This window comes from Eleutherodactylus coqui, chromosome 13 (genome assembly GCF_035609145.1).
Source record: "Eleutherodactylus coqui strain aEleCoq1 chromosome 13, aEleCoq1.hap1, whole genome shotgun sequence".
NCBI classification, from domain to species: domain Eukaryota; kingdom Metazoa; phylum Chordata; class Amphibia; order Anura; family Eleutherodactylidae; genus Eleutherodactylus; species Eleutherodactylus coqui.
The window spans coordinates 84728644-84750567 of NC_089849.1; the positions used below are offsets into that span (position 1 = coordinate 84728644).

The 21924-nt window shown below is 45.0% G+C and overlaps 1 protein-coding gene across 1 annotated transcript; it reads right to left on the minus strand.

Annotated features, from left to right (window-relative positions):
- Nucleotides 1-298: 298 nt before the first annotated feature.
- On the minus strand, nt 299-14560 carry PYCR1 (pyrroline-5-carboxylate reductase 1). Its single transcript, XM_066586660.1, has 8 exons — nt 14432-14560; nt 12688-12815; nt 9401-9471; nt 5481-5660; nt 4274-4495; nt 3354-3446; nt 3113-3276; nt 299-980 (listed from the first exon to the last, which is right to left on the minus strand). The coding sequence occupies exons 2-8, from the start codon at nt 12752-12754 to the stop codon at nt 818-820; spliced, it is 960 nt and encodes a 319-aa protein (XP_066442757.1). The 5' UTR covers nt 12755-12815; nt 14432-14560; the 3' UTR covers nt 299-817.
- Between the last annotated feature and the right edge of the window lie 7364 nt (nt 14561-21924).

The window sequence follows — 21924 nt, forward strand, 5'->3', positions numbered from 1 at the left end:
GAGCATATTCTATCTTTCTGCATATTTGTGCACCATAGACGTTTATGGGGGGGTGGGGGTGGGGAATAAACGCGCAATATGCAAGGACATGCGTGAAACTGTGTCATTACGATTGAAGAAGAACACATGTGGAACTGATTAGCCATTTCAATCGGTGCGTTTCTTTTACACATTATTCCTAAAGCAATGTGATGAACTATTCCGATAGACTCCCCTTACACCAACTATTCAGTAGTCACTGTAGCTTTCTTGTTCTTATGCCACACGTAATGGAATGAATGTCTTCTTCACCCACACAGGAGAATTAAAGAGCTTTATTGTCTGGTGAAACCATTTGGGAGATGCCGTTATTACTGAAACTAATGGAAAAAGAAAGAAACAGAGTGGTGAATCATCTTGATTTCTTCTGTGCCTCTTTAGGGGGGGGGGGGTAGTGCATAGCGAGACATCCTGGCTTTTAACGAGTTAATGCATTGAAGCTCTATGGGGATAATGATACGGCTCTGGCTCCATGAATTGTATACAGACTGTACGATAAGTGTGCTTGCTGGCAATCAGTCACCCCAAAATGTCATAGTCTTTCCTGAAACATAGTAGTGACCAGAATTTTTGAAGAATGAGAAATTATCTGGATAAAAGGAGCTAAAACATTTTTAAAAAGTCGCCTTCCTGGGTTTGATTAAGAAAAAAACTAAACAAGAAAACCCCAAAAAACTAAAAATATGGCTCTGGCGGGGAGGACGAGCAGTCCGCTGCCAGTGATCCATCTCCATACAGCTCATCTATGGCTTTGGTCGATCAAGAATTACAGGACATCTCAGAACTTCTTTGCTCCTGGTGTCTTGTTGTTGAAGAGACTGACTTTGGGTACGTGAGCGGCGGTGGAAAGGGATGGCGATTCCTGCTGCACTTTGCTTAGCGTTGTCTTTTTGATGGCAGCTGCAGGGATTTTTTCCTGGTCTGCGTAATACTGGAGCTCCCTGTGATGTAGGAGAGACAGAAGAGTTGAATGAAACAGCACATCGATCTAGTGGCCGACTCAGGTACTGCAGATGCATCCTAGACCCGTTTAGGATGCAATAGAAAGGGGTATACGTTAGACATTCTAAATAAATTCATAGGATATGCCATAAATGTCCAAAAGGTGCGATCCCCTGGACCCCTGTGACAAGCCAAGATAAATCTGATGACCACCATGAAATGCTGAATGCAGGTCAGAGAACCTTGTCCTCCTAAAAGTTGGTACCTCCACCTATGAGCCATTTATTATATCCTGCAGCCATGCAATAAATGTCTGTAGGAATACCCATTTGACTCAACAGCAACTCAAGAGATGCAACGTTTGCGTTACATCAATTGACCCTTTAACCTTAATGGATGGGACTATGTGAATTTTCCAAATGTAATTTTTAGCACAGACATCAATGGGATGATAGAACTATTGAGGTCTTCTTTATCATTCATTGTCCAATTGACTTTAAGGTGGTATTTTGGGCTCTTATTACTGATGATCTATCCTTGGCCAGCCATGACCGCAATAAGGAGCCAGAAGTGTAATAGGATGCACCGTTCCCATTGATTTCAATAGGAGTGAATTTATCTATTACACTTCCACCCCTAACCATCGAGGATGACGTCCGGCCTTCCTGCACTGACTAGAGGATCAGCTGATTGGCGGAGATCCTGAGCGGCGGCCCTCCGCCGATCAACTATTGATGACCTGTCCTGAGGAAAGGTCATCAATATTAAAACCCCGGAATACCCCTTTACGGTACGTTCACATGTAGTGGAAATCTACAGCGGAAAATTCTGCAGCAGAACCCGCAGCATTTCTGAATCAAAAACAGTCAGCAGTGTGAATTTTAACTGTTTTTGATGCAGGAATGATGCAGAATTGTGATCTGTGTGAACGTACCATTAAAGTGAAAAAAAAATGGGATCTGACAAGGGATGTAATTTGTGTAGCACAGGAAGATGCTGCATGGAATAGTTGAAGACCCCCCCCCCCCAAAAAAAAATGTAGAAGAATACTTGGCCTGAATAGGAGCTATATAAATGGGGATGACGGATTACTAGTGGAGGAAGACACCCATCAGATCCTTACGTAGTAATAGAACATACATATAAATGTTGAGTTGGGCTGTATTCACACCAGCATCATGGTTTCCCTACTTAAAGAGACATACGATGCATTCAAATAGGGTGACAAACCCAGTGGCTTAATGGACAGGACGGAATATTCCAGATGTGCAGTCCCTGACATTTCGCACCAAAATGATCTCGCTAGCACTGCAGATTTTGTGGCTGAATATTCTGCAACATTCTTGTAGAATATCCCGTCCCGTGTGAAAGGTCCCTAAAAGGTTCTGTTCTTTAGACCGTGAAAATAGCACTTCAAGCTGCCTATTCTTACCATCACACCTGACGGAACCCCCTTGTAAGAGGCAGGGTAAACAGATCTTACCATAAAAAATAACTTATTTTCAAAGTTAAAGGGGTTGTCCGGCGCCGAAACGATTTTTTTTTTTTTTTCAATAGCCCCCCCGTTCGGCGCGAGACAAACCCGATGCATGTGTTGAAAAAAAAAAACGGATAGTACTTACCCGAATCCCCGCGCTCCGGTGACTTCTTACTTACCTTGCGAAGATGGCCGCCGGGATCTTCACCCTCGGTGGACCGCAGGTCTTCTGTGCGGTCCATTGCCGATTCCAGCCTCCTGATTGGCTGGAATCGGCACACGTGACGGGGCGGAGCTACGAGGAGCAGCTCTCCAGCACGAGCGGCCCCATTCAACACGGAGAAGACCGGACTGCGCAAGCGCGTCTAATCGGGCGATTAGACGCTGAAAATTAGACGGCACCATGGAGACGAGGACGCCAGCAACGGAACAGGTAAGTGAATAACTTCTGTATGGCTCATAATTAATGCACAATGTACATTACAAAGTGCATTAATATGGCCATACAGAAGTGTATACCCCCACTTTGTTTCGCGGGACAACAACTTTAAGTTGGAAAAGCGTAGACTCTTTATATATAGCTGTGCAACACTGCCACCAAGTGGCTCTATCTGGCCATAGGGACAGGGGTTGTCTAAGTGGCTCAACACTTACTTAGTTCTGATGCAAGATGCCTCCACAGCATTAATGAGAAGGGAACGGAATCCTCCACTCTCCAAAAAGTGCAGAGCATGAATGGTAGCGCCCCCTGGTGAGCACACATTGTCCTTTAACTGTCCTGGATGTTGCTCCGATTCCAAAAGCATTTTTGCTGCTCCCTAATGAAGATCGAAAAATTAATAAATGAACTTTCATTTAAAAAAAAAAAAAAGATGGACAGGAAAATGCTACTAACCAGCATGGCCTGAGCTCCTAGACGAACCGCCAGCCGCCTGGGAAGGCCCATCTTTACCCCGCCATCTGCAAGTGCATCCAAAGCTGTGAAGGCCTGAAAGAAAGGCCAGTAGAAGTCTTAAAGGGGCACTGACTTTCAAACAATTTATGCCTGTGTGTGTTATCGATCTTGTAATAGAGTGTGTATGTATAATATATATATATATATATATATATATATATATATATATATATAACCACTGTAAATCAAGTTTGAAAAGATTGCCACTAAGGGCCTCCCTTCCAGCTCCTCTACAATCCATTGTCTGTTGTTAGGTACTGAACTTCTGTAGTTCCTGTGACGCTTGGATGTGTAAAAAGGGCTATCTTCACAGAGTTTCATAGAATGGTAGAGTTGGAAGGGACCTCCAGGGTCATCGGGTCAACCCCCTGCTCAGTGCAGGATTTACTAAATCATCCCAGACAGATATTTGTCCAGCTTTTTTTTGAAGACGTCCATTGAAGGAGAACTCGCCACTTCTCATGGTAACCCGGGCATGGCTTCATAGGCAATTTGCAATGACAGCCCAGGGGCCTTTTTTAGAAGGTCTCCCGACTGCCATGGCAACCGCACGACAACCCGTGATCATATCGCGGGGGCCATTGTGGGACCCCAGAACTTCATTCGGGACATCTAAATGCTGCTGTCAGAATTGACGTTGGCATTTAAAGGGCTAACAGCTCAGATGAGCGGCACGGCTTATCAGAGCTGTTGCGTTGTATGGGGTGAGATTGCCCCGCAATTTCCTTCCATATATACCCTGAACCTGCAAGATGTAACTGTACATCCTGTAGCATTAAGGGGTTAAACGTAGCCAGCTAAACAGAGTCACGATACGTCTCAGGTCTAGGAATGAGCAAGTAACTTCTATGTGCACTTACATAAGCAGGTCCACTTCCACTCAGTCCAGTAACAGCATCAATCAAGTCCTCTTCCACCTCCGTGCAGAAGCCCACACTCTGCATCAACTGTTCCAGAAGTTTCCCATCCTCCACCTCTGCGTGGGTCCCTGTGGCATACACTGTGGCCCCTTCTCTTACAATCACAGGTGTATTGGTCATGCAGCGAATAACTTTGGGAGCTGGGTGTAAGCCGGTCAGTTTCTGTAAAGTTGCAGAAGGATTAACCCCTTCAGTGGCAGTTTTATTATTACCATCTCATGCCTCACAGGGCGGGTTTTTTAAATGAGTCAACAATGCAATTTAATCTCGCAAGTATTTATTAAGGAACGCAATAATCACATTGCAACATTTTTTGGTAATGAAGGAATACATTATAATAATTGTGGAAAATAAAAATAAAAGAATTCAGAATTTTAGAAAAATGAATCAAGAAATTCTAATACGTCTCAAAGCAGCCTTCAGGATGTAATATGATGTTCCCACAAAGCTTACATTGGTATTATGGCAGGGAAATCTCTGGGGCTTGCTGAGCTAAGTATGCAGTGAAAACCCCGGAAGATTTCAGATGACAGCTCAGTGTTCTGCACATTTCAGCACTAGAGCTGTCCACGGAAATCTTCCTGGGTTTAACTGCATGGTCAGTGCAGCAAGCCCCGTAGATTTTCAAGGCGTGCCACTAAAGGAGTTATCCAGGCGCAAAAAAAAAAGTAAACTCAGAGTACAAGAAAAACAAAAATGAAGCCCTACTCACCTCTCCTGGTTCCCCGCTGGCTTTCATTTCTGGCTGCAGTAGCGATGCTTCAACTAGAGGTCATGTGACCGCTGCAGCTAATCAAGGGCTGAAGTGAGCCAATGATTGGCTGCAATGATCACGTCTTTGGTGTTGGTGACGTCATTGCTGGCTCACTACAGCATGGTAGCGTGCACCAGCAGAAGGGGAATGATGGGCGAGTATGACCTATTTTGAGATTTTCATGCACTTTGAGCTGATTTACATTTTTTTCTGCTCGGAAAACCCTTTTAACATGGGAGGAGGTAGGCAACTGAGAACTTCTACTACTAGTAATGGGAATGAAAGGGGTATCAGCAACTGGGCAGGGAACAGCATATGTAGTAGATGGCAGTGAATCACTAACTGCATGGCACATAAATGGTGTAAGTACATATATACATACAATGAGGTTACCTTCTCAATGGTGCTGATAGTAACTCCGGCAGCGCAGGACACAACCATATGGCGATCCTCAATGTCAGAGGCAATCTCATCCAGCACAAAGGGAATGATTGGAGGTTTCACAGCCAGGAAGAGGACGTCACTATTCTTCACGGTGTCCTTGTTACTGGTGGTGAAGTTTATACCAAGTTTCTGAGAATGCAAAAAAGTAAGGTTAATATCAATTGTGACATTATTTCAGTCCTGATCTACTCCAGCATACACGGTTATATTCTCATTACTGACAGACTTGTGTCACGGGGTTACTTCCTACACTATTATCCGCTGAGCACTCACGTTCTCGGTATGGGGGAGTTGGACCATTCCCTAAGGTTAGAGATGTAACTATTACTGTAGGCCTGGTCTGTGCACAGTGAAGTACAGGCAACGGGGCTGTGGCACCCAGCCTAAGCAATTTTGGTCACAAACACTAGAATTGGCATAAAGGATGTACTAACCACAGAATCGTAACCTGGAAAAGATTTGTAATGTGCACGAAACCCGCACATATATGAAATTTTTTTTTAACCCCTTCCTGCTCAAGGGCATACATTTACCTCCTGGAGCGTCGGGGTATGTATGCAGAGAGGTCGCGGGCGACCTCTCTGCATATAGCGTGGGCGTCAGCTGTTTACTACAGCGGGCAATAGCCGTGGCTATTAACCCTTTAAATACTGCTGTCAATTCTGACAGCGGCATTTAAAGCCCCCGAATGCTGTTCGGGGGTCCCGTACGGCCCTTCCCCCGCGATGAAATCGGGGGAGCCGTGCAGGTGTCATGGCTGCCGGGGGCCTTCTGAAAGGCCCCAGGGCTGCCTTGAGAGACTGCCTATCAAGCCATCCCCGTGGGGTGGCTTGATAGGCTGCCTGTCAGAATGCAGTATGACGTAATGCTATAGCGATCAAAGTATCGCCTATCGTTGTCCCCCAGGGGGACTTAAAAGTGAAGTGAAAAAAAGAGTAATCAAGTTTTTATAATTGTAAAAAAAAAAGTAATAAAAGTTTAAATCGCCCCCCTTTTGCCATATCTATAATTAAAAAGTCTAAATAATAAAATAAAAATACATATTTGGTATCGCCGCATCCGTAAAAGTTCGATCTATCAAAGCAGTGCATTATTTCCCCCGCACAGGAACGCCAGAAATGCACTTTTTCAGTCACCGTCTCCCCAAAAAAACGCAATAAAAAGCGATCAAAAAGTCGTACGTATACCGAATTAGTATTATCTGAAACTACAGGACATCCCGCAAAAAATGAGGTGTCACAGTGTATATTGGCAACTTACTAATACAAGGTGTTTAGTTGCTCTCTTTTTTTTTTCCCCCTTCTCGAAACCTGCCTCTTCACCATCCAAGTTCTTGTCGGACACGGTCGCTGCTCCATCCTACAAATAGCAGCTGATGAAGGGGCCTTGTTCATCCGCACCTCTCATTGAGATGCTCTGCACCAGTTTTCTGCCTGTTCGGATCTGTGCCTAGGAAGGAAATTGGCATAGGTGCAGAACATCTCAATGGGAGACACTGATGAACAGAGCTGCTCCTCCATTTGTGGGACGATGTGGTGGTCTTACTTAGCAAGAAGACTTGGATGGCGAGGAGGCAAGAGAAGAAAACTGCACAGAACTACTCAACACATTGTACCAATATACATTATCCACTGTCCTGTACTCCTTCTATATGAGGTGACCAACAGCTTTAGGGTAGGTCCATCTAGGGACATCTGACCTGTACTGCTGGCCTTACAGGTAACCAAGGATAAAGCAATAAAAAGGGATAGACAACATATGTTTTGTTAGAAATTACCTTGTAGACAACTAGTGCATAGAGCAAGTTCTGGGATTTAGAACTAGCTGAGTCTGGTTTGGAAAACCCTCCATGTGATAATGTGTTATATAAGTGACGAGATATGACTCTTTATGGCTGTTTGACCACATATGACTTCTGCTGTGTTATCTACTTGGTTTATTACACCAATAAATATGGATTATCTTGGAAATAACCCTGTCTGGAGCTTATCGCTTACACGTTAAAGCTGAGCTGACACATTGGGAAAAGAGGAATAATTTACCCAGTCAGGAAAATTTGACCTCCTAATTAAAGATCGTCTTGAGAATGGGAAAACCTCTGCGCAAATATCCGAGCATACCAATCCGACAAAGTGCCAACGTGGCCCTCAAGCATATGTAATAAAGCGGCTCTCAGGAACGTAAGTCCCAGCCAATTAGGAGTGCGGTTCTCATACACTTCAACCAATGTGCGTTTCCTAAACTGTACTGATCACTATGCCTATATTTCTCAAGATAACTTCCACACGTGAAACAGGTTTTCATTAAATGGGTTTTTCCAGGAGAATACTATTAATGACCTATCCTTGAGATAGGTCATCAATAGTTGATTGGCCGGGGTCCGCCAGTCGGGATCCTGGCCGATCAGCTGATCAGGCACCTGCTGTTACATACAAGGAGTGGAAGCTGCTGCTCCGACCCCTGTGTAGTGGTCAGTGCTTTCAATTGCAGCTACCATGGATTTTGTTGAGCGGTGCGCTTGCAGTTACAAGTAAAGGCCGCTATGTGAGGGTCGAAGCGGCAGGTCCCCGTGTGTAGCGACACTGACGGCGAGCGCCTGATTAGTCAAGTATAAAGGGGTCGCCTGCAGAAAGGGAAAAATTGTGAAAATGCAGAATACAAGTTTTATATATATATATGCCAGAAATTGGGTTATTCCTCATTTATACATGGCAGCTTGTTCTGAAAAGTTCTCTCAAAGTGCAGGTATGCTCTAAGTGAATGAGCCCAAGATGCAATACCAGACACTGTCCATGGGCAAGAGGGGCCCCTGCTTCTAACCCTTTTCTCTAATTCTAGGCGTCCCCTTTAAGACTGCAGAGACTGTACAAAACACAAGTCTGTTGGAGACTACATAAGGCTGCCTACACACGACCGGGTCGGATCCTGCATGTGGGAGCCCGCAGCGGATCCGGCCCCGACCGCCGTCTCCGCGTACCTGTCTTCTTTCGCTTTCACCTGCAATGTGGATGGTCCCGACGGCTCCCCATTGGACATGCACAGTACAGATTTTTTTTCCCAAAGCTTTGTTTTTCCTGCGTCGTCACTAGGCGATGACATGGGTACTCACAACCTATCCACAATGTCTATTGTAGATGGGCCGAACGGCTTCCATTGACCTCAATGGAAGCCGTCCGTGCAGAATCCGCAATTAAATAGAACATGCTGTGATTTTTTCCCAACGCTCACAGAAATCACAATTGGTTTCCGCAAGTGTGAAGGAAGAAGCGTTTTTCCATAGCATGCAACTTGCTACGGATCTGTGGTGCGGACGCTGGCCACGGATTAAGCAATACAAATCGGTTCATGCGCAGGCGGCCTAAAGGCCTGCATGATCGGCACAAGCACGGCACCTCTCCTAGTCCTGTTCCTGTCCTCCAGGCACCGTAGGAAACAGGGCAAAGGTTCTTCATTAGACTAGACTCTGGGTCACTCTTATCTAGAAGATCCTTAAGGTGCTTTTACAAAGAACGATTATCATTGGGATTCCAGCGAGAACCGGAATGATTATCAATCAGCGACCGAACTACGAACGAAAAGTCAGTCACTCGTCGCTCAGTCTTTGTATATAGAAAACGCAACAACGTGTCGTTCCGTGTAAACAGGCAGTTGTTCACTTCTAAACGACTGCCTGCTTACTGTGAAGGGGGGTGGGCTGGAAAGATCCCCGGCCCTCTCTGCCTCCATTCAGTCAGCGATGCTCGTTCCTGTGAACAGTATGGGAAGGATATTGCTGGGACGAGCTCCGAGGCATCTGTTGCCCGACAGATAGTCCTGTGTAAAACACTCTAATTCTCATCTCCGCAGGAGACTGTGATGCTTTCTCTCACCCTCAGTCCGGCCACGGTGGGCAGATCAGTATCCGGGGAGCTTGCAGTGATCTTGTGTGCTGCCAACACCCCTGTAACAAGAGACATGATCATTACCGAGAAGACACTGATGTACACATGTATATACGCCATTACTTGCAGGAGGTGCAGCTTTACAATCCTGGAAGCTTCTGCAGTCAGCCGGTGCTTCATATCCTTCTGAACATTGCACCGTGATGCAGAACTAGAAGCCTGCTGGCTCCTGTGACAATGATGTGCAGTGTATGGTTTGGGTGCATCTCCGGAAATATATGGTTTAAAGTATCAGCACCGCTCACAGAGCGTAATCTAGAAAGTGGCGCCCCCTAGCTATTGCTGAGGAGGCAGTTTTGCGGATCTCTCCCGCTACAGGATGTACTCAGATGGTGCTGTTAGAACCGCATCCAGGAAATTGCATGTACTTTAGCTGCGATTTTTGATGCAGTTGTGTTTTATTACTGCAATCGTATAGCGGTAATACAACATGCTGCACTTAGAACCACATCAAAAACCGTATCCGAGTACCGCCACAAAGAGCTTTTTCCCACTGCAGTAATCAATGATGGAGATTGCTCAAAAGCAAAAAAAGTAAGCGGGAAGCCGGCCTCCAAACCTGTGCCACTTGGTGCAGATTCTGAAGTGGGTTGTGTCATGTATTTCCGTGCGGATTCACCCCCTTATTGAGATTAAATTGACCTGCTGCAGAACTGAATTCCGAAGCGCACATCAATCTCCGCACGGGTTTTGTGCGCATTATTTCCGCAGCTTGTAAATGAGATTTTCAAAATCTCATCCACTTTGTTACTGTAAACGCTGCAGAATTTCTGTGCGGAGGGGCCACAAATCCACTGCAAATCCACCCCTAAGACTAGCATTATATTCGTAGACTACGGCTGATAATGGGCAGTGCTGCTGGGACTAAATCTGGACACCAAGAATGTTCCTCATAGTCAGGGACTTGTGACTCCCGTGCAGGAAATCAACAGGGTCCACAACCACTAGGACCCACTGCTGGAGGCAGAGGGCTCATCAGCAATGTAAGAAATAATGGTGCGGACCCACTGCTGGAGGCAGAGGGCTCATCAGCAATGTAAGAAATAATGGTGCGGACCCGCTGCCTGGGAATAGTAAAGTACACGCTTGTAAAAATGTGTCAATGTGTGTGCAGATAAAAGTACAATATTCATATTTCCAAGAATGTGGCTCTTTGGTGGTCAGATAATTGGAATTTTACATTAATAATAATGTTCCAGCATACCTACACATATGTATAGACCAGAGGGCACAACTTTTTCAGGTCTGAGGGCCACATTGCCATACTGAACCACTTCCAAGGGCCGCAAGGGTATTCTCATCTGATACATTTATGCTATATCCTCATCTCTGGAGTGCCAAACCGGTCAAGAGCCTTTACTCTGCTAATATACAGGAGACCCAGACATGGCTACACAGTGCACCCTTAGTACTTGTGCTAATATAAAGGAGACCCAGACATGGCTACACAGGGCACCCTTAGTACTTGTCCTAATATAAAGGGGACCCAGCCATGGCTACACAGTGCACCCTTAGTACTTGTCCTAATATATAGAGGACCAGACACGGCTACACAGTGCACCCTTAGTACTTGTCCTAATATATAGGGGACCAGACATGGCTACACAGTGCACCCTTAGTACTTGTCCTAATATATAGAGGACTAGACATGGCTACACAGTGCACCCTTAGTACTTGTCCTAATATATAGGGGACCCAGACATGACTACACAGTGCACCCTTAGTACTTGTCCTAATATATAAGGGACCAGACATGACTACACAGTGCACCCATAATACTTGTCCTAATATATAGGAGACCCAGACATGGCTACACAGTACACCCTTAGTACTTGTTCTAATATATAGGGGACCAGATATGGCTACACAGTGCACCCTTAGTACTTGTCCTAATATATAGGGGACCCAGACATGGATACACAGTGCACCCTTAGCACTTGTCCTAATATATAGGAGACCCAGACATGGCTACACAGTGCACCCTTAGTACTTGTCCTAATATATAGGGGGCCCAGACATGGCTACACAGTGCACCCTTAGTACTTGTCCTAATATATAGGGGGCCCAGACATGGCTACACAGTGCATCCTTAGTACTTGTCCTAATATATAGGGGGCCCAGACATGGCTACACAGGGCACCCTTAGTACTTGTCCTAATATATAGGGGACCCAGACATGGCTATACAGTGCACCCTTAGTACTTGTCCTAATATATAGGGGACCCAGACATGACTACACAGTGCGCCCTTAGTACTTGTCCTAACATACAAGGGACCCAGACATGGCTACACGGTGCACCCTTAGTACTTGTCCTAATATATAGGGACCCAGACATGGCTACACAGTGCACCCTTAGTACTTGTCCTAATATATAGGGACCCAGACATGGCTACACAGTGCACCCTTAGTACTTGTCCTAATATATAGGGGACCCAGACATGGCTACACAGAGCACCCTTAGTACTTGTCCTAATATATAGGGGACCAGACATGGCTACACAGTGCACCCATAGTACTTGTCCTTATATATAAGGGACCCAGACATGGCTACACAGTGCACCCTTAGTACTTGTCCTAATATATAGGGGACCAGACATGACTACACAGTGCACCCTTAGTACTTGTCCTAATATATAGGGGATCCAGACATGGCTACACAGTGCACCCTTAGTACTTGTCCTAATATATAGTGAACCCAGACATGGCCACACAGTGCACCCTAAGTACTTGTCCTAATATATAGGACACCCACACATGGCTACACAGCGCACCCTTAGTACTTGTCCTAATATATAGGGGACCAGACATGGCTACACAGTGCACCCTTAGTACTTGTCCTAATATATAGGGGACCAGACATGGCTACACAGTGCACCCTTAGTACTTGTCCTAATATATAGGGGACCAGACATGGCTACACAGTGCACCCTTAGTACTTGTCCTAATATATAGGGGACCAGACATGGCTACACAGTGCGCCCTTAGTACTTGCCTATTCTTGTTGCCATGCTATGTGCCACTCCATATCACCCTGACATGGAAACTACATGTGAGCAGCCATGCATAGATATTTCTATGTCCAGAAGATTGGGGGTGCACATAATAGCATCATGGACGACAATTTGCCCCTTGGCCGTATGTTGTGCACCTCTGGTATAAACACTAGGTGCCATACAGTTATATCTACAACTTAGAAGACATGGCAAATACATACCTGCTGCAGTGAAGCCCCGGACTAGGGCATAGGTCAGCTGTCCTGCGCCAATGAATCCCACACTCATTATGATCAATACAGGTGGTCACAATGCCAGCGAGTACAGATTAGGCAGCGCAAAAGGGACGCTGAAAAGAGGACATGTAATATGTGTTTAGCAAAGACCAGCAAAAGCTACAGACTGCAGATAACAGCTGTATGAAAACAGCAGCCAAGTCCGACTGTCACACCTATGTTACCACCATGCCCACTGCAATACCCTGGCACTGCAGACAAGCCACGCACTGTGCATGCATCTCCAGTGGAAAGCGCAGACACAGCAGTTACAGGCGAGGGCAAGTCAGGTCAGCGATCGAAATCATCTAAATGAGTGTTAGCCAGCATAGAAGAATGCTGAGAAGTCCGTGTGATTGTACTGCGTGTATACAGACAGCGGGCACATCACGGGCAACGTGCCACGTGGAATACACGGTCAGAGGATTCCACAGGCAAACTGCCCTATTATATACCCCAAAGCAGTCTGCACACGTGCATAAGTGTACTGCGTGTGCCCGAGCCCTGCGTATTCACATAACGACTGATACTTTTGTGCCCGCGCGTTGGCATATTTACTGTACTATTTGTGCCCGCACGGCAAATAAGGATGCACCGCTTGAAATGGCTGAGTTCCAGCGGAATTACGCGGTGTTTCACGCATGCTCTTGTGTATTGTATACATTTGCGCCACCATGCCCCATTGACTTCTATGGGGATATTTGGTGCAGAGAAATAGAGCATGTTATATATTTTTTTTTTTGGCAAAAACTGCATCAACATCCACAACTGTGGTGCAAAGTTTGACACGAATTTCCCGCTGCTGTGAATCCGCACTATTACCGCTTGCTAAATGTGAGCGTACCTGTATGGCCTAAACTTATTACTTCTGCCAACATCACCACCCGCTCCCCAGCATTCCCCAGCTGAGCCGCTCTTGGCGCCCATTCAGACAGACTCCTGCCAGTTGTGCCCAGATTCACTTTTGCCTAACTTTAATACAAAGCAGGAAAACTTCTAAGGCAGTTTGTAAAGTTCCCGGTTGTATAACCGTATGTAGGGATATGGCGATCTTATGGTCAGTACTATGCATAGTGGTCTCACATCTGCGCTGGAGCCACGTCCAGAGGCTGTCGCAGATACGGTACAAAATAACGGAAGAAACAGCGCTGCGTGAACGGACCCCATTATAGTCAATAAGGGCCGTCTGCCGCTGTTTGGCTTCGTCATTAGACAGATCCGGTTGGCCAATGGATTCCCCCAACGCAGGTGTGAAAGGTCCCTTTAAAGAAAAGATTCAGAAGAACTACAAGTCTCAGCTTCTGCTGAACAATATAGCTACATAAGTGACTGGATTCTCCACCAGTAACCTACTACTACTCTGAGCATCCTGCAACTGCTGGGACTTGTAGTCCCACACCTGGAGAGCCACAACTGCTGCGAGTTGTAGTCCCACACCTGGAGAGCCACGACTGCTGGGACTTGTAGTCCCACAACTGGAGAGCCACAACTGCTGCACTACATGGAGCTATAGTGGTATTATAGGTCAGTGCATACACCTGCTCTAAGCATGATACAACCCTGTGACGTCACATGGGGGACTTTAAATGCCTGTAACATCATGCCTAGATATAGCTCCCAAATCCCAGTGTGTAGGTGCGACGTGTCTGATGTAACTCCATGACACGTGTCACCCAAGCCTCCCCTTTACCTCCGCTTTATCTCGTCCCTTCACCGTCAGCTGCACGTCCTCCGCTATCTACAGTCTGCAACACACAATGCCGGTACCGAATTACCGGGTGTCAGTAAGAAAAAGACACGCCCACCGCGTCTAAATTATTCAAAACCACGCCCTTCTCGTGTGAATTTTTCGTCGGCACGCCTACTGCGATAGTGTCACGCCCACCGCCCTCATGCCGCATGGCTTGAAGCGTGCGGCCCCGCCCCTTTACCCTGTCTCACACCAATATCCGGTCACATTCGCCCCGCCCACACTCACAGTTAGTCGTGGTGCTCGGCGGTGTGTGAGCAGGCAGCTGCCGGTCTCGTAGAGACAGTTCTAAAAAAAACAATTGGCCCGCAAGCAAAAGCTGGGCCGTGTGGTGGCTGCAGAATGTAACAGCAGGCAGCCGCCGGTTCCCGTGTCTGAGCACACGCTGCGGCGCGGACCGCTTACACATAGTCGTGGTTTCCTCTCAGAAACCTTGGCGCCAGGTCTAATTAATGGCGCGAAAAAAAAGCTGCTCCGCGGCTGTAGAATGTTCAGGCGTTCTATATGAGAACTCTGCGCTCTGCTGAAGGCAGCGGGGAACCTCGGTGGTTCCTGGAGCTTCTCTGTGGGATGGATGTGGGCTGCTTGCTAAATACCGCCAGGCCTTGAGCCCTACCACAGGGATATCCCTCCATACCGCCAGGCCTTGAGCCCTACCACAGGGATATCCCTCCACGGGGTCTCCACAGGAGGGTCTTATATGGGTGTTGTGACAGAAATGTGGGAAAAAGGGCTGAAATTCTGTAGAGCTTCACTCAGAAAAAAATTAGCGCTCGCTCAGCGGGGAAATAATTGTCAGTCAGTGTGGTAGAAGCGCCAGAGAAAACCCCAGCCTCAGTCAGCGCTGCCACGTAGCTGCATGTAAGCCGTGGTGGCCACAAGTACAGCAGATAATGTGCGCTGCGGCGCTCAGGCGCATGTAATACCGGAATAACATGGCGTGACTGTTAGTATCCATCCGTCTAGTTGGGGCGACACTTTATGGATCAGTCCTCCCCATACGGTTCTGTTTTGTTTGACGACTTTTAGGGGTGTGTGTATATATATATAACACACATTTATTACATAAAAATGCCAGGTTTTTAGCGCATATCTTGGATCAAACGTGCGTCCGCCTGCCCCATCTAAGCTACCATTGTTTTCGCTCTGGTTTCTAATCCTAAGGCCTCGTGCAGACGGGCGCATGCAGTTTTGGTCCGTGAAGAGCCCCCTGTTTTGACTGCGCCCGTGGTGTCTGCAGAATGTTTATTTTCGTGTTATACGGGGAGGTAGACATTTCTAGGTGACTGAATTCACCAAATCAGAAAATTCCGCATTTACTGCAGATTCTGGGCTCTGAGAAGAATGCATTCTGAGGTCTGCGCCACTCTCTAACTCCAGCAAGGCCTTCGCTCTCCCCACGCTATTATCCGAAGGCCTCATGCACACGGCCATACGCAATTTTGGTCTGTGAATAACGCACCGTTTTCGTCACATACGTGCGTTTTTTTACATCGATGCTGCATTCATATTCATCGTCTTTCACGCAAAAAAAATCCAAGAAGGTTCAAGCGATGTCACTTCTTTTCTCCTGCGATTATTTGGCTACATGCTTAAAAAAAAGCGCAGTGAATATGTCTGCAACTGCGCACTTGCTGCGATTTTCTTGGCAATCCCCTACATTTAAATGGGTAAAAAAATACAGGCCAGGCTACACAGCGCAAATCAATGGTGGTGTATGCGGTCTGTGCAAAATATGGACGGAAAATATTGACCCCTAACTGACACTCTATTTGGGCATAAACCTCCGAATGGATTCGGGGAAAGTTGGATACCAGGCTATATAATCTAATAAAGGGTTTGGGACAGATGGGTGAGCTGGGTGAGTGACAGATATGGAGGCAGACGCTCCTCTGCATATGCCTGCTCCTGCTACAACTGATGTGGTGTGAGCAGCTGCACATAAGCCACCGTTGTAACAAACACACCAGCAAAACGTGATTCAGCTCTCAACTTTGTATACAGCGCAGATCAGAGCTGCACATTTAACATCTTCAGGACCAAAGGTCATTCAAGCTGTTTGGACAATTGCGTTCTAAAGTAGTTTTTTTTTCTTTCTCGCAGCCTATCGATATTTTTTTTTATTTTTGCACATGGCATTCAGGCTTGATGAGATACTGGCTCTGTTTTTATCCTATCAATTTGTCTGGGCAAAAAAAAAAAAAAGCAACGTTCTTAGTTTTTTACCCTCTTTTACTCCAGTGTAGGTGGTAAAACCAGTTAAATGATCATACTGATTACCACGAGCTCTGCTTGTTCAACAGGAAAGGCCATTAGGGTTTGGAATAAACAGAGCTTGCTCTAATTCAAACAGTTGTAGCTCCACTTCTGTTACAGCGCCAGCTATTTGAAGTGGGATCAGCAATTCTGAATCTTCAGTTGTCACTTCAGTCTGTTTACAGAGTAAAGGGGGGAGACTGCGAACGCTCTGTGATTCTCCTGCCTGTCCCACGGTATGGCTAACATGGACTTTTTGCTATAGATATCACTCCACCCACCACCACACATTTAAATATTATCCCCCTGTTATATATGGGGTCTGTTCTTCCCAGAAAAAGAGAAAAAAGATGAGAACTAATTACTCCTGTATTCCGTTTAACCTTGCAGATGCCACGGCCATTGCTTACAGAAATATATATTTTTTCCCCTTGCACAATCCTTTAAATATTAATATACCAGATCCGTCCCGTACCATGAAACGTCGCCTTATTTATCCAGCATAGTAAATTGAGTGAATCACCAAAATGAATAGAAAATGGCCATCTTACTTTCCTAAAACAGGAATAAGAAGTAATCAAAAATTAGTATGCACCTCAAAATGGTACCAATAAAAGCTACAACAAGCCCTCATAGAGGTTCACGGAGAAATAAAACTGCTATGGTCTTGAAATGTGGTGATACACACAAAAAAACCTGTAGAAAGTAGTAAAACAGTAAAATCTATAAAATTCTAGCAGTGTAATCCCAATGAGTTTTAGGATTCAGTTAACATAATATTTATACTACTTGATGAACGCTGTAAAAATAGATGAAAAAAAGGTTCCATTGATTTTCTTTTGTCTACAACAAAAAATTAAGTTATGTGGTACATTATATGGACCCAAAATACAAGATGTTATAAAGCTACATTGATGAAAAAAAAATAAAAAATTACGACTGCGGGAAGAAAAAAGGGGAAATGATTGGTTCTTAATGCTAAAATTGGAGGTTAAAATGGGCTTAGGGTAACTATGTGCCAAGTATATCTACATCAACACAAATCATTGAGACCTCGGAGAAAGCCGATGTGTAAATACAAACAAGGAGAAATGACCGAATGGGAATTGACGGGCTTTTTATGATATCTGTATGATATCGCAATACATCCATTTGGAGAGCCTATCCGGATTCGCCTGTCAGGTAGTCGATAGAAAGATTCAGTAGTCAATAAGCCCCAATTCCCTGAAGATGCCACTTGGTTGGTGAAACATCAGGGGGCTACATGTGTTTCAACAAGCAGTGACCTCCACAGCCACACTTGACTACGCTGCCTTTCTGACTGCAGCAGTCGCCTTTGCTCCTTTTTGCTCGATAAACAGCAATGTTGAGATATTATCACCGTATTATAAGATTTCAGACCAGAGGGGTTGAAACTTATAGATATTGACATTTATGTCTTTGGAGCGAACTTGGAGTGTCCTATGTGTTATTTTACAGTATATCAATAAAGTCTACATTTTAGTTATTAAGGATGCTATATGTCAGGCCGCATTGCCAATGTGCATTTTTTTCCTTGTTAAATATATATTTACGTGAGACATTCATAATCTAGAATAAAAGTGACATTTTTGGGAGGGCTTTTCAGTTTTAGAGTACATGCACACCTCTTTATGTCTGATTTTAGCAATCTAATGGAAATAGCACCCATTCATTTAAATAGATGTATGCACATGAGCATTGTTTTACTCGGACGGATAGTTTGAGTAAAAAATAAAATAAAAAAAAATCGCAGTATGTTCTATTCTTGTCCGATTTTCAGATGAAAATAGCACGTCAACGTACGGTGTTGCAAGTACTCTCGCCAAGATTGTATCAGTAGTCACCGAAGATTTTTGATGATAGGAATTAAGAAGAGTCTAAATCCTTTCATGGTTTAGGAATTAAGACAATCCTAGCATCTCTCATTGATGGTGGAAGCGTGTCTTCATGTAATGATTTATTAAACACCATCAATAAATGTAGCAGAAGCATATCCTTATAGCACTTCAAAGAAGCATTTGGAAAACTATCCAAGCCAGGTCAGTTTTCATTAGGAATATAGATGAGCGAGCATGCTCGTCCGAGCTTGATCGAGCATTAGCATACTCGAAAGTACTCGTTACTCGACAAGGTGCTCGGGTAAATTTCAGAGAGGGGAGGGACGAGAGATCGATCCATCCATCCCGTGCCAAGCATGAGGCACCTTGAAAAATGCTCGAGTCTCCCATTGACTTCAATGAGGTTCATTAGTCGAACCGAGCTCTCGAGCATTACAAAAAGCTCAGCTCGAGTAACGAGCACCCGAGCATTTTGGTGCTCGTTCATCTCTAATTAGGAGGTGTTGCTACTGTATCCCTTAACTCATTCAGCGTCAAAGGAGCCTCTAACATCACACTCTGATCAGACAAAATTGGTACCCTAGCCATACATTCATAAAGATCGTCACAATCCACGCTTAGTGCAGAAGCATATATTTTTAAAATAGAGAAAATTTTTTTTCCAAAATGTAATCCTTCGTTATAATCAAACAATTATCAGGCCTTCCCAATGCTATGACATAAGATAATGATTCCTGTGCCTTAATTATAGAAGCCAAAAAACGACCCTCTGCTTCCCCTTCCTCAAAGATCTTTTTCTTCATAAAAAAATGCTTACTTTTTGCAATCCCTCTGAGATGATCCGCAATGTGATACTGCGCCCCCATCTAATTGATTTCCTTCTGATTAGTGGGAATATGTTTGCTCTGCATTCAATGCTCTTCGCTGAAGGACCTTAATAACCTGCAGAGATTTAGACTTATATAAGCTAATCTGTATATAATGACCACATATAAATGCCTTCATAGCATTCCACAGTAAAGACACGAAGGAAGAGCCCATATTAATCTGAAAAAATACCATCAAGCAGGTTCAACCAAAAGGGATGTAACCTCCAAACGCTATCCAAAACAAATCCCCCACTATTCATAAGGACAAGAAAAGTAGAAAGTGATCAGTTTGTGGTAGATATTCCACTCTACGAACATAAGCAAGCATAGATGAAGTACCTAGCAGAAGATCTATTCTAGAAAGTGTATTATGTGAACTGGAATAACAAGAGTATTGGCAAACTTCTGGAATACTCAACCTCCGCTGATCACAAAAACCTAATTCCATTAACAAAAGTGCGAAAACAGTTTGGGAAAGAAAAGCCACTATAGGGCCTTCATTAATTTGTATCTAAACAGGAAACCATGGGGAAATCGCCAAATTGTACTCCCACTTTACAACACTCACAGATAAACTCCAATATATGAGGAGATGGGAGGAAGAGCTGGGCGAGGAATTGTCTATCTCGGACTGGCATAAAATAAGCCATTTCAACTGCAAGGCTTTCTATTAATGTAGCAATAACAAAGGCGGGCTATAAACATTTAATGCAACGATATTTTGTTCCGAGACCACTGGCCATATATTCCCTCGGATGTTAGGTTTATGGTTCAGAGGATGTGGGGGTGAGGGTTCCTTCCTATACATTTGGTGGAATTGCCTTAGGCTTCGTAAGTTCTGGATCCAGGTATATACTTTAATATTTTCAAACCCGTCACTAAAAAAATCTCCCTGGGACGCTCTGCTGGGTAAGCGAATTCCTAACACACCCACAAATGGATATCCTATTGTTTCCTAGCTGCACGGATCGCAGTCGCCTGCTCCTGAAGGAAAACCTCAGTTAATTTAGTTTTCACAAAGTCAATACGATCTTGGATCATGGTCAATGAGAAGCTGGCAGCTATCCTTATAGATCGGGAATGGTTGTACAAAAAAACTTGGTCGTCCTGGTACCATTATTCGCAGACTATGCACCTATGGAACCTAACAGCCAGAGCTATGACTCCCTTCCAGGGCAGTCTAGTTTACCTTCAAGCATTTCATCGACTCCTCTAACAGATTTATGAAGAGCATGGTTCCCGCCAGGTTAATAGAATACATTCATTTTTAATTTTCCTTTTCAGGTTTACCCACATAATAAATATTACAGTCTCATCGCTTCTTCCCTTTCGTTTTTTCCATGTGTTCTTCCCATCTTCTTGTCTTCCCCCACTTGTTACTCTCATTTATATACGTAAAGTGACAGCATATCGGGCGTATAAATTCAAATGTAGATTTATTCCTCCATTATCGCGACGTTTCGACCCACTCTGGGTCTTTGTCAAGCAGAATACAATACAGCTAAACACTCAGACTTATAAATCAACCACATAAACCCACCACCAATCACAGGTAAAAATATGCAATAAAGTTGAAGCAGCATCCACGGAGATATTTGCAAAAAAAGACTTTAATCCACCCAGCTGATACACAACAATGTTTCAACCACTAAGTATCTGTGGTCTTTGTCAAGTTAAATGACATGTGCACATACACTGTTAAATATACAGACAAGACATCCAACAACCAATAAAATAAACACCCAATTAAATGCACTTGATTAAAAACACATTTGAGACACCAACCTTCCACTTGGACCAATCGGGATGGGGGCACTGGCACACATGCTGTCCCTCATGTTATTCCAGCGAGGCTCAGCCGCGATGGTGGCCTAATGCTGGCGTCCTCCAGAGGGAAGGATAGCGGGAAGGAGACTCAGATCAATACGTCACTGTATGCAAAGTGCGCAGGCGTGAGATCGAGTCATAGTATCGCGGGGTCGCGGGGCAGATGGCAAGGAGGAAATCCACTGCTGCCGGCTAACACCCATTGTGCATGCGCAGCCAATGTGTCCGCGTCTCTCTCCTGTGATGGGCTGCTGACAGCCACCCACTCACCGCGCATGCGTGCACTGTGTCACTGGGGAAAAAAGTCTAAAGACTCAGAGGAAATAAGAAAATCGGGGGATACCGTTCAAAATAATGTATGCACGCACATAAAGTGCGGCCGTGTATTACCCCTAACAGAGGTTGCCATGACGACCAACTACTCTCCAAGCCTGTAAACTAGTGTAGCGTGCCGAACTGCTGTCTGTAGGACAAAACCTCCCCAATGTGTGATGTAACGGGCTAACGGTGTCCCATCAAAGGTATTGGGAGAACTGTACAACCAGGATACATACATCCATGGCCCTGGATGCCCATGTCACCTAAAGAGGAGGGGACAATAAATGACTGTCCCCAGCTATAC